Source organism: Chrysochloris asiatica, unplaced genomic scaffold (genome assembly GCF_000296735.1).
Source record: "Chrysochloris asiatica unplaced genomic scaffold, ChrAsi1.0 scaffold00026, whole genome shotgun sequence".
Classification (NCBI taxonomy): domain Eukaryota; kingdom Metazoa; phylum Chordata; class Mammalia; order Afrosoricida; family Chrysochloridae; genus Chrysochloris; species Chrysochloris asiatica.
The window spans coordinates 16,466,753-16,479,725 of NW_006408544.1; the positions used below are offsets into that span (position 1 = coordinate 16,466,753).

Sequence of the window (12,973 nt, forward strand, 5' to 3'; positions counted from 1 at the left end):
AAAAAAAAAATCAATTGTGAAACCTATGTCTCAACTGAGGTTAACTCTGAAAATTCTGGTTAGTCTGTCACTATCCCCTCCTACTCTTCTTCTTAGAGACAGTCAGAGAAGGGAGATTAAAAAAGCATGAGTCAGAGAGAGCTGGGTTCAAATGATACCAGTGAGTGACTTGGATAATTTTAGTTTTCTAAGACTTAGTTTTCTTGCCTATAAAATTAGTAATATTTCAGAGACAACACATCTATTAGATTAGTGCTACCTTGCAGCAAGGATTATTCGTTTTCATTTCTATTTATCCAGTGTTCAGTAGTGTTAAATCCATGATAACCAAACCCAAACCTACTGCTATCAAGCAAATTCCTACTTATAGAAACTCTATACAAAACAGAGTAGAACTGCACTTTAGGGTTCCTGAGACTGTAAATCTTTACAGGAGATGGTCTCATCTTTCTCTCTTAGAGTAGATGGTGGGTTTGAACTGTTGACTTTGTGATTGGCAGTTCAATGTTTAACACACAGCACTACCAGGGCTGGTGAATTTCTTCATAGAGGTGATCCATAGCCTATCTCTGGCTCCATCTCTATCACTAATGTATTTTCAGAGTGACCTAGGACATTTTCTGTCCTTCACTGGGTCTTTTCCCATTCCCTGGGCCTGGACAAGATCTTCTCTAAGCTTCCTTCCAAATCTAATATTCAACAAGTCTGTGACCATTAAGTACACTCTACCACAATGCTGCTCCTAGAAGCTAATAATGCTACAGACTGAGGAGACAATAAAAGTCACGAATCACTTTGTATTTACAGATACACATGCATTTAGAACAGATTCTATAAATAGCTACAACACTGTATTGCACTTTTGGCCTACTTTTGCCTCTTTTGAGGTCAACAGTTTGTTTTTTTAATCTTCTTTTATTTGGATTGTTTAGCAAGATGAAAATCAGGACAAGTTGCCACTAATGCACATTATGCAGCTCAAACCTTGGTGGTTAATTGCGCATTACCATGGTTGATGAACATTGCGCTGCAATCAGCTGGAGGCTGCTGCCTTCCATTCAGTAGAAATGAGGTCACAGAACAGGGATGGAGAATTGCCACCTTACAAGTGGGTCTGTTTGTTTGTGTGCTGCCAAATGGAACAGTTAACCACTGTAGCATTTAACTCTTGATTCTATCTGTTGTGAAGATGTTTGCTACCTGGAATTAAATTTGAAATAATTTGACCATTTTTTCAGTAAAGAAAGAAATCTCTGCCTGGATATTCAGTATGAGAGACTAAATTCATGTGTGTTGTTGTTGCTAAGTGTCATCAAGTTGATTCCGAATTATAGCAACCCCGTATAGGGTTTCTGAGGTGCAGCTTGTGGGTTTGAATTTCTGACCTACAGTGCCACACCAGGATTCTGGGATTCATGTAGATATGTACTCAAATATCTAGTTACTGTGAAGGTTTTCATGGAACCATATCGAGTTCCATGCCATTATTTCAGCTAAAACTCAAACATGTATCTGGAATCATGAATTAAGCCAGTCAGTTTGTTTCTGACCTCAGAGTTTTTCTGTTCTTTCTTTCTCTTCTTTAATTAAGGGCCTTTAACCAGTCTTGGAACACCTATACAGGGCTGCTATGAGTCAGAACCGACTCAATGGCACTTAACTACAACAACAACCAGAAGTTGTTCCACATCTAGCTCTTTCGTAGAAACTAAGGTATCACTCCCACAGGAAGGGGAACTGGATTAGGACCTCTGAGTTCTTCATCTCTTTTAGGGTCATGCCTCTGCCTTAGATTTATCCTACTTTGAATTACATTTCTCAATTGAATCACTAGGGATGATTGATAAATTGGTTTGAGGCAAGGGACAGGGTGGAAATAAGACTCTATAGGGAATGGTGGCTAGAATTAGGACTATTTGACCTTGAGACAGGGTAGGTTCTCTGATAATTTTTAAGCATGTCACAGGGAAGAGGGAGTAGATATTGTGGCATCTCAGACAGAAGAACTGGTACAAATGGGGTAGGAAGAGGGAGAAGAGTTTCCAGGAGGCAAATTTCCAGCTTAAAACAAAGAAAATACTGATTATAAGAGCTGTCCAAAAATGGTGTGGGCAATGAGCTATCTGGAAGGTGTGTTTTACAACAAGCTTTCTGGAAGGTGTGTTTTGCAATGAGCTATCTGGAAGGTTTGTTTTGGAATAGAGGCTTAGTTGAGAGGTCTGGCAGCTACTCATCAGATATGAAGGTTGGAATTGATTAATCAGTCGAGATAAATTTAGAGATCCCACAAGCTCAAATTTTTTCACCTTCTGAGAGTCTAAGAAACAATGATCAGTTTCAGGGAGCTTCTATAGCTTAAGGACCTGTTGAAAAGGAGCAAAATCATAAATTCATGACCTGTTTCTTTATCTTGCCTATATTTCAATTTTTTTCTCTGTCTTGTTTGAGTTCCCTTGCTTGCTCTTTTGCATAGCAGGCACCTTTGACATTTTGCAGGGGATAATCTTATTCTTTTAAGCATGTAGCTGCCTCAGCCTTTGCTCCTTCAGCATCATTAGAGTCTGGGCTCTCTGAAGATTAACTCTGGTCTGTCACCACAGCAACTACCCAAGCCCTGTGGGCATCCCTGGTAACAGACATAAGGAGATGAGAGCCAAAGCTTGACTTGTGGTGAGAGGAAGCTCCACAGGGAGCCTGACATGAAACAAGCACTTTGTGTTTAGGGAGGCTTTCTTTAATATGATTAGCTGTGTGGGTGGATCTACTTTACACAGTGGACCAGACCCTGAAAAGTGTATATGTATGTGTGTCAAATTTTGGTAAATGAAGGAAATCTTAATTTAAAGGCAGAAAAGAGACTGAATTTTCAATAAAGCCCCTATGGAGAATATCATTGTAAAATGAAGTCTTCTTTTGTAAAGTGAATCTCTACCCTTGCTGTGACCTGTGCTGTTCATTTAGTACTGAGTGTCTTTTAAAGTGGGGCCCATCTGCAGAGGACCGCAGGGACATGTTTCCACCTTGCTACAGGCAGAGAACAGCAGCAGCCCAGCTTGGATGGGAGTGGATACAGAGTAACAGGGAAGAAGCAGAGTGGGTGGGGGGCCACAATGAGGGGGATCAGGAGGTTGAGCCTCGTCTAGCATGAGCAATTCTGCTGCAACAGTGGCGGGGTGTCTGAGAGACGTGTGTTCTTGGAAGTGCCCAGCAAGGAGGGGTCTGTGTCCAGGGAATCAGACATCTTGTCACAAATGGCATCCACCAGGCGCTCAAAGGCCTGCCTCACGCTGATGTTCTCCTTGGCACTGGCTTCAAAGAAGTCAAACCCTGGGGAGAGAAGAGATATAGGTAAAGATTTTTCCCTTCCCCTAAATTGGAACCCCTTTGTACCTTGGTCTCCAGGACTCTGGATTAATACAACCTATGTTTGATAGCATAGTGGTTACGAATTGGGCTGTGAACCTTAAGGTCAGCGGTTCGAAACTACCAGCTGCTCTGTGGGAGAAAGATGAGGCTTTCTACTCCCGTAAAGATTTACACCCTCGGAAACCCTGTACAGGGTCGCTATGGGTCGGAACCGACTTGACGGCACTTAACTCAGCAACATGTTTGATGCTGGTGTAGCATCTTAGGATAAGCACTTGACCTCAAGGTCAGTTTGAATCGCAAGGTTGGCTGTTTAAACTCACCAGCCACTCCTCCAAAACCCTATAAAGAGTCGCTATGAGTCAGAACAGATTGATGGCACTTAACAACAACAAATGTTTGGTGTTGTAGATAAAGCACTGAACCACAAGGTCAGCTGTTCCACTCCTTGGAAACCCTATACAGTGAGCACTATGAGTTAGAACCCACTCCATGGCACTTAACAACAACAAAGTTCTTGAAGGTGTTTCTGCATGGCATAAATGGCTAATCACTTATCTACTAACTGGAAGGTTAGAGAGCAGTTCCACCCAGAGACACAAAGGAAGAAAGATTTAGTGGTCTACTTCTGAAAAATCAGTCATTGAAAACTCTACAGAGGGGAGAGAAAGGAATAGCCAGAAATATCACCATAGAAAGCTTGTAAGTCCGTCTTCTGCCTATAACTGATTGTTGTTGTTGTTAAGTACCCTGAAGTCAGTTCAGATTCATAATGACCCTGCACAGGGTTTCCAACGCTGTAAATCTTTATAGGAGCAAATGCCTTATCTTTCTCCGGTGGAACTGCTGGTAGTTTAGAACTGCTGACCTTGAGGTTGGCAGCCCAACTCGTAACAACTATGCTACCAGAGCTCCTTAGAATACCTAAAATAGGGGTACAATGTGCCCAGTGAAGGAGGCTTCCTGCAGAGCCTCTGCATAACATAAGACCATAGATGAAATCCTGAACCTCACCCAGAATCTTCTGAAGTGGGAAATTTCCTCTTGAAAAGACAAGCAGACCAGCCTTGAGTGGCTAGAAGAACAAAAGATACTTCTTGAAAGAAAGACCAACAGGAAAAATACAAAACAATAACGACAGTCTGACTGACTACTTCAAGAACAAGCAAGTTGCTCACCCAGAGACATCAAGGCAAGTGGTTGGGTCCCCTCTCAGGGCAAACCTCCTTCCAAGACTAAGACTCAATGGGAATATACGAGTAGACATGCGCTCTGATTGGTGACTACATTGGTCACCGATAAGGGGAAGTGAGGGAAAAGCAGCAATGAAGCTGCGAGCTAAGCCCTACAACGTTCAATAGACTCCTGTGAACCCAGATGGAGACCTGGTTGGCCAGCAGTGTGGCAAGACCTGGGGACTCTTGGGCTCAGAGCCAGTGAAATAGCCATAGAGGACTAGAGTGGAGAGTGAAGCATCCAGCTGATAAGAAGAGAGGGCATATGCATAAGAACACCCACACTTGCAGATAATACCCACTTGACCTGGCTTCAATGACTGGATGATCAGAGCTCAACTAGAAGAAGAAAGAAGAGGAAAAAAAGAGTAATCTGATACAATTTGATGAACTTGACCTACACCTATGGATGCAGTAGCTCAAAAGAGGGAACAAATCTTTACAGCAAGGATCATTCCCACCCACTCCATACACAGAGTAGACAGGGATGGGCAACTTGGACATTGGCTACCAAAAATGGGGGACCACAAAGGCAAGAAATGACTGGCCTACAAGCCTTCAAGAGGGAGCCTAGATCTAGAGGGCATGGAGGAAGGTAGAATCTTCACGGAGTAGTATCCAATCTGTCTGGGCGGGGCTAATGAAAGGAGATGGGGATAGGTCCTTTGTGGTACAATAGTGAATAATTGTTATCAGAACTGACTGTGAGGGTTGGAAATGTAAGGTGGACATCTTGTAGCAAAAGGAGGGGAGTGATTGACAATGCAGTCCAAGAGCAGAGGTCCCTGGAACTATCAAGGAAGAAGAGCGGAGTGCGAGACCCTACCCAGAGAAGTAGTGATGCCAGAGATGGAGGCAGAGACGATGATGTGGAGAGATGGAGCGGCCAGGGACTCTAGACCCAGAGAGGGAGAGGGACTGTGTGCTGATGACTGGGGTGTTGGGGGAGGCAGGCTTGCAGGGTATACCCTTTGGTTGATTGATGATGCATAGAGGGGATTGTAACCATGCTTATGAAACGATATACAATAGGATGAATGTAAAGCTAACGTTCTCCCATGTAAACTATTGCATAATTCACAATAAACATAAAAAAAAAAAACCCCTCTATGAAGCACAGTTCTGCTCTGACACATATGAAGTATCATGAGTTGGAATCAACGTCATGGCAAATGGTGTGGTTTTGGTGTTGAGGCTCAGGAATATAGCAAGGAAGCTTAATTCCATGAATACAATATTGCACTTCAAGGAGATGGTACTGGGCAGAGGTTACAAGCACTGGTATTAGAGTCAGACAGATCCTGCCTCTACCACTGACCAGCTGTGTAACCCTGAGCAAGTAAGGGGTACAGGGCTACTTATTCTCTCTAAGAGTCAATTCCTGGTTTGTAAATGGGGCTAGTTTTTCCTATTTCACAGAATTATTTCAAGAATTAAATATGATGATATATGTAAAATGTATGGACTTGTGCATGGCATAGCGAGGGGTCATTAGGTGTTAGCTGAAAAAGTGGATATGGAAATAAGTGGCGCACAGTGTTTCACAATTTCTGAAGCATTTATCACATTCTTTATTTCATTTGATCCTTGTGTCAGTCCTGGAGAGGGTGGTGTCCAATAGGACCTTCTCCATCTTACTAAAGCAGACACAACAGCTTAGACAAGTACACTGGCATTGAACTGCTAACCACAAGGTCAGTCGCTAACCCATCAGTCGCTCCTTGGAAACTCTATACAGGGTCACTATGAGTTGGAACTGACTCAAAGGCACTTCCCAACAATAACAACTGACAGTAGAAACCTCTTTCTCCTGCCACTCACTCATCCCTGCCTAAGCAAGTTATAGTCTGGGAGACACCCCAAGATTGATACTGAATATATGAAGTTGCATTTACTCTTTCCATCTATGGACACACTGGCTTATCTCTGTTAAATAAGGTTCTTCCTCCCCGAATTCCACTGAAATTACCCTATATCTTTCCTTCCCCCTACCAACCGGAAAGAGGCCTAGGGAAAATTACACTTGATACATGAAAGTTGCTTGTCTATGTTGTATCTTGAGACCCTTAATGACAGTTTCCATCACAAAGCCAAAACAAGGAATCATCTGCATATTGCAGGTTGTTAATGAGTCTTCCTCCAATTTTACACATGCAAGTAAAATTTCTGGTATGCAGAGCACACCAGAAAGATATTTATCCGGGCACACTGTAAAACAAACTATCAATTGCTGATTTGCAAGATCTGACTGAAGCTGAAGAAAATTAAAATAGGTCCATGGGAGTCAAAATATGACCTTGAACATATACCACCTGAATTTAGAAATCATCTGAAGAACAGATTTGATATATTAGACACTAAAGACTGAACACCAGAAGAGTCATGGAATGACATCAAGAAGACAAGAAAGAAGACAAAGACCAAAATGGATGTCAGAAGAGACTCTGAAACTTGCTCTCCAGCATAGACATGTTAAAACAAATGCAAGAAATGAGGAGGTAATGAAGATGAATAGAAATTTTCAAAGGGCAGCTCCAGAAAACAAGGTCAAATATTATAATGAAATGTTCAAAGACCTGGAGTCAGAAAACCAAAAGGAAAGAACACATTCAGAATTCTCAAGCTGAGGGAACTGAAGAAAAAATTCAAGCCTAGCTCTGGTAGCGTAGTGGTTACGAATCGGGCTATGAACCTCAAGATCAGCAGTTCGAAACTACCAGCTGCTCTGAGGGAGAAAGATGAGGCTTTCTGTCCCATAAAGATTTACAGCCTTGGAAACCCTTTACAGGGTCGCTATGGGTTGGAACCGACTCAACAGCACTTAACAACAACAACAACTTCTATTGTAACGGACTCCTGGTGTGGCGCTGTAGGATCAGCACCAGACTTCAAACCACAAGGTCCCAATTCAAACCCACCAGTTGCTCCTTGTAAACCCTATACAGGGTTGCTTTGTTATGGATTGGAACTGACTCAAAGGCACTTAACAACAACAATGGGCAAAATATTGAATGATGCAGAAAGCATCAAAAGAAGATGGAAGGAATACACAGTATCACTGTACCCAAAAGACATGGTCTCTGTTCAGCCATTTCAAGAGGTAGCATATGAACAAGAGCCAATGGAACTGAAGGAGGAACTCCAAGCTGCACTGAAGGCACTGGCAAAGAACAAGTCTCCAGAAACTGATAGAATACAAATTGAAATCTTTCAACAAACTAATGTGACACTGGAGCCACTCACTCATCTATGCCAAGATATTTGGAAGACAGCTACCTGGCCAACTGACTGGAAGAGATCTATATTTGTGCCCAATCCAAAGAGAGATAGCCTAATGGAATGCAGAAATCATCAGATAGTATCATTAATATCACATGCAAGTAAAATTTTGATAAAAATAGTATGAAATGGCTGCAACAGTACATTGACAGAGAGCTACCAGAGGTTCAAGCCAGATTCAGAAGAGGACATGGAATGAGAAAATTTAATGTCAAATGGATCATTGCTGAAAGCAGAGCATATCAGAAAGATGTTTACCTCTGCTTTATTGATTACTCAATGGCTTTCAATTGTGTGGATCATGACAAACTATGGACAACATTGCGGAGAATGAGTATTTCAGAATGCTTAATATGTGATCATGAGGAACCTGTACACAAACCAAGAGGCAGTTGTTAAACAGAACAAGGGAGCACTGAACGGTTTAAAATCAGGAAAGGTGCTCACCAGGGTTGTATTCTTTCAACATACTTATTCAATCAGTATGCTGAGGAAGTAATCCAAGAAACTGGATTATATGAAGAAACATGGCATCAGGATTGGAGGAAGACTCTTTAACAACCTGCGATATGCAGATGATACAACCTTGCTTGCTGAAAGCGAAGAGGGCTTACTGATGAAGATCAAAGAGCACAGCCTCAATGTAAAGAAAGCAAAAATCCTCACCGCTGTCCCAATAAACAACCTCCATATTAAATGGAGAAAAGATGAAAGTTGTCCAAGATTTCATTTTGCTCCATTCAACCATCAACACTCATGGAAGCAGCAGTCATAAAATCAAATGATGTATTACATTAGGCAAATCTGCTGTATAAGATCTTTTTAAAGTGTTCAGGAGCAAAGATGTCAGTTTGAGGACTAAGGTGTGCCTGATCTAAGCCATGGTATTTTCAATAACCTCATATGCATGTGAAAGTTGGATAGTGAATAAGAAAGACCACAGAAGAATTGATGCTTTTGAATTATGGTGTTGGAGGAGAATATTGAAAGTACCATGGACTGCCAAAAGAACCAACAAATCTGAATTGGAAGAAGTACAGTCAGAATGCTCCTTGGAAGCCAGGGTGATCAGATTTCATCTTTCATACTTTGCACCAGGAGGTCCCTCCAGGAGGGACCAGTCACTGGAGAAGGATATCATATTTGGTAAAGTGGAAGGTTGGAAAAAAAGAGGAAGACTCCCAATGAGATAGTTTGGCACAGTGCCTACAGCAATGGACTCAAGCATAGCAACGAGTGGGAGATTGGCACAGGACCAGGCAGTGTTTCATTCTATTGTGTATTGGGTCACTATGAGTCAGTGCTTATCCTACAGCACCACACCAGGACTCCAACAACAACAACAATCAACACTCATGGAAGCAGCAGTCAAAAAATTAAATGATGTACTTACTGCATTAGGCAAATATGCTGCAAAAGACCTTTCTAAAGCGTTGAAGAGCAAAGATGTCACTTTGAGGACTAAGGTGCACCAGACCCAAGTCATGGCATTTTCAATCACTTCACATGCATGTGAAAGTTGGAAAATGTATAGGAATACTGGAAAAGTATCGATGCATTTGAATTATGGTGTTGGCGAAGAATAATGAAATTACCATGGACTTCCAGAAGAACAAACAAATCTCTTTTGAAGTGCAGTCAAAATGCTCCTTGGAAGTGAGGATGTAAAAACTTCATCTCATATTCTTTGGACATGCTATCAGGAGGGGACAGTCCCTGGAAAAGGACCCTATGTTTGGCAAAGCAGAGGGTCAGCAAAAAGAGGAAGACCCTCCATGAGATGGACTGACAAAGTGACTGAAGCAATGAGCTCAAACATAACAATGGTGAAGATGGTGCAGGACCGGGTCGTGTTTCATTCTGTTGTGCTTAGGGTTGCTAGGAGTTGGAATTGACTCATAGAGTACTATTGTTGTAGTTAGGTGCCATCAAGTTGGTACCGACTCATAGAGACCCCATGTACAACAAAATAAAACACTGCCCGGTCCTGTGCCAACCTCACAATCGTTGCTACATTTGAGCCCACCACTGTTGACAGTGTGCCAATCCATCTTATTAGGGGCCTTCCTCTTTTTCTCCAACCTTCTCTAGGGATTGGATCCTCCTAATAATATGTCCAAAGCATGAGAGGTGAAGTCTAGCCATCCTGGCTTCCAGGGAGCATTCTTGGGGTACTTCCTCCAACACAGATTGGTTTGTTCTTTTGGCAGTCTATGGTACCTTTAATATTCTCCTCCAACACCATAGCTCAAATGCATCAATTCTTCTACGGTCTTCCTTATTCACTGTCCAACTTTCACACACATATGAGGTTATTGAAAACACTATGGCTTGGGTTAGGCGCACCTTGGTCCCCAAACTGACATTTTTGCTTTGCAACACTTTAAAGAGATCTTGTGCAGCAGATTTGCCTAATGCAATACATTTGATTTCTTGACTGCTGCTTCCATGAGTGTTGGTTGAGCTGAGCAAAATGAAATCTTGGACAACCTCCATCTTTTCTCCATTTAATATGGATGTTGTTTATTGGGACAGTGGTGAGGATTTTTGTTTTCTTTATGTTGAGTGCAATCCATATCGAAGGCTATGGTCTTTGATCTTCATCAGTAAGTATTTTAAGTCCTCTTAGCTTTCAGCAAGCAAGGTTGTATCATCTGCATATCGCAGGTTGTTAATGAGTCTTCCTCAAATCCTGATGCCACATTTCTTCATATAATCCAGTTTCTTGGATTATTTCCTCAGCAAACAGATTGAATAAGTATGTTGAAAGAATACAACCCTGGTGCACACCATTCCTGATTTTAAACCATTCAGTGTTCCCTTGTTCAAACAACTGCCTCTTGGTCTATGTACAGGTTCCTCATGAACACAATTAAGTGTTCTAGAATACTCATTCTCTGCAATGCTGTCCATAGTTTGTCATGGTTCATACAATTGAAAGCCTTTGCATAGTCAATAAAGCACAGATAAACATCTTTCTGGTATTATCTACTTTCACCTAAGATCCATCTGATGTCAGCAATGATATCTTTTGTTCCACATCCTCTTCTAAATCTGGCTTGAACCTCTGAAACTTCTCTGTCAATGTACTGTTTCAGCCAGTTTTCAATTATTTTTTGCAAAATTTTGTTTGCATGGGCTGTTAATGATATTGTCCAATGATTTCTGCATGCCATTGGGTCAACCTCTCTTTGGAATGGGTACAAATATGAATCTCGTCTAGTTAGTTGGACAGGTAGTTGTCTTCCAAATTTCTTGGCATAGATGAATGAGTGGCTCCAGTGCTGCTTCAGTTTGTTGAAAGATTTCCATTTGTATTCCATCAGTTCCTGGAGTCTTGTTCTTTGCCAATACCTTCAATGCACCTTGGACTTCTTCCTTCAGTATCATTGGTTCTTGATCATATGCTACCTCTTGAGATGTTAAACATCAACCATTTCTTTTTGGTACAGTAACTCTTTGTATTACTTCCATTTTATCTCTGTATCATTCAGTATTTTGCTCATAGAATCCTTCAATATTGCAAGTCGAGGCACATCGAGTGGCTGAACTAAAACCAACATATGTTAGGTAAGGAGCCTTAGTTGCACTGTGGGTTAAGCATTGGCCTGCTAATCACAACATTAGTGGTTCAAACCCACCAGTTGCTCCATGGAAGAATGATAAAGCTGTCTACTCCTATAACGATTTGAAGTCTTAGAAACCCAAAGGAACAGTTCTACTCTGTTCTGTAAGGTCACTGTTAGTCAGAGTCGACTCGATGGCCGTGGGTTTTCCTTTTTTTGTATATGCCAGACATTGTGCTAGAAGCTTTACAAATGTCATCTTACTCAACCTTCACAACAGTCTGTTGGGTAAATATTATTATCTCCAATTTATAATGAGCAAATGAACGCTTCTAGAGATAAGTACCTTACACAAGGTCACGTGGCTGATTTAGTGGAAATTGGGTCTAGACTTAGGTTTGGCTGGCTCCAAAGTCCATACACAACCCTGCCTCCCTTTCTCGTTTCTTTTTCTTTCTCCCTTTCACTTCGTATTTTTTCCTGGTTGTCTCTTTTTCTTCCTTTATAAGTCTCTTTGGCGTCTGCTTTTATCTGACTATCATAGAGTCTGGGCAAGTCATTTTGCCTTTCTAAATCATTTAACCTAAGTCTTCAGACCTTCGTTTGTCAAATTGGAACAAAAACAGTATCAGCCTGCTAAGAGCATTTGGGAGGATTGAGTGAGATGATGGAAAAATTACTGCACAAAAGTTGCCTGTTATAATGACAGTTTCTTTCCAATTTTCTTTTATATTGCTCCTCCCACTTCCCTTTCATCTCACTCTCCCTCTTTTAGCATCTTCTTCCACGGAAGAGGGAGGCTCTTTCCCTACTCTCTCCTTCCTTCTCTATTATCCCACTGTCCACAGAGAGGGCTAAAGTCCCAGTATAAAGAATGAGGTTTCTCTTTCCCCAGCCCTTGGGAGGTTGAAGACACTCCCAGCTCCTGGCAGCTCACCTCTGGTCGACAGCCTCTCCTGGGGCCCATTTCTGAGTTGAGGAAGGCAAGTAACAGAAAATTGCTCATTGAAGGTGTGCAATGAAGAAAAAAGTGGCTACTGGCTTGTTATCCTTAGGCCAGAGAAACCCAGTCTTCTTCAGAGACTGCCCACCCATGCCTATCATAAAGATTAACTGTCCATTCTACGACTGGTGTATCTCAAGTGTGGAGTGGGAGGAGGACTATTGCTTGACTAGGAAAAAAGAAAACAGGTTAAGAAAAAAGTAAAGCGCTTAAGCCATCTGTTTGGGTGAGATGAAGATACAGGCCAAGGCCAGGGGCACAAATCCCTTCTGAGGAATTGGCACTGAGGGAAGGACATGTCACTGTACAGATAGGGTAGTGGGAGGAGGCCTGGGAGTCAGAGTCTGGATTTGAATATAGTCTCTGTCCACTACTAGGTGTGTGATCTTGGGCAAGTTGTCTAATCTGTCTCAGTCTCCATTTCTTCATCTTTAGAATGGAATGAATATGACCTTTCTCATGAGAATTAACTGTGCAAAAGTGTGAGATGTAATTGGCATGTAGAATATGCCAGTGTTCCCTTT

At 41.8% G+C, this 12,973-nt stretch overlaps 1 protein-coding gene across 1 annotated transcript in view; it reads right to left on the reverse strand.

The window, feature by feature from the left end:
* Positions 1-3,053: 3,053 nt before the first annotated feature.
* The window catches only part of RAB3B (RAB3B, member RAS oncogene family), a 115,600-nt gene continuing 105,680 nt past the window's right edge, over positions 3,054-12,973 (reverse strand). Inside the window, exon 4 of the mRNA XM_006839763.1 lies at positions 3,054-3,327. Within this exon, the coding sequence (XP_006839826.1) occupies positions 3,140-3,327 (188 nt within the window). The 3' untranslated portion in view covers positions 3,054-3,139. The remainder of the gene's footprint in view (positions 3,328-12,973) is intronic.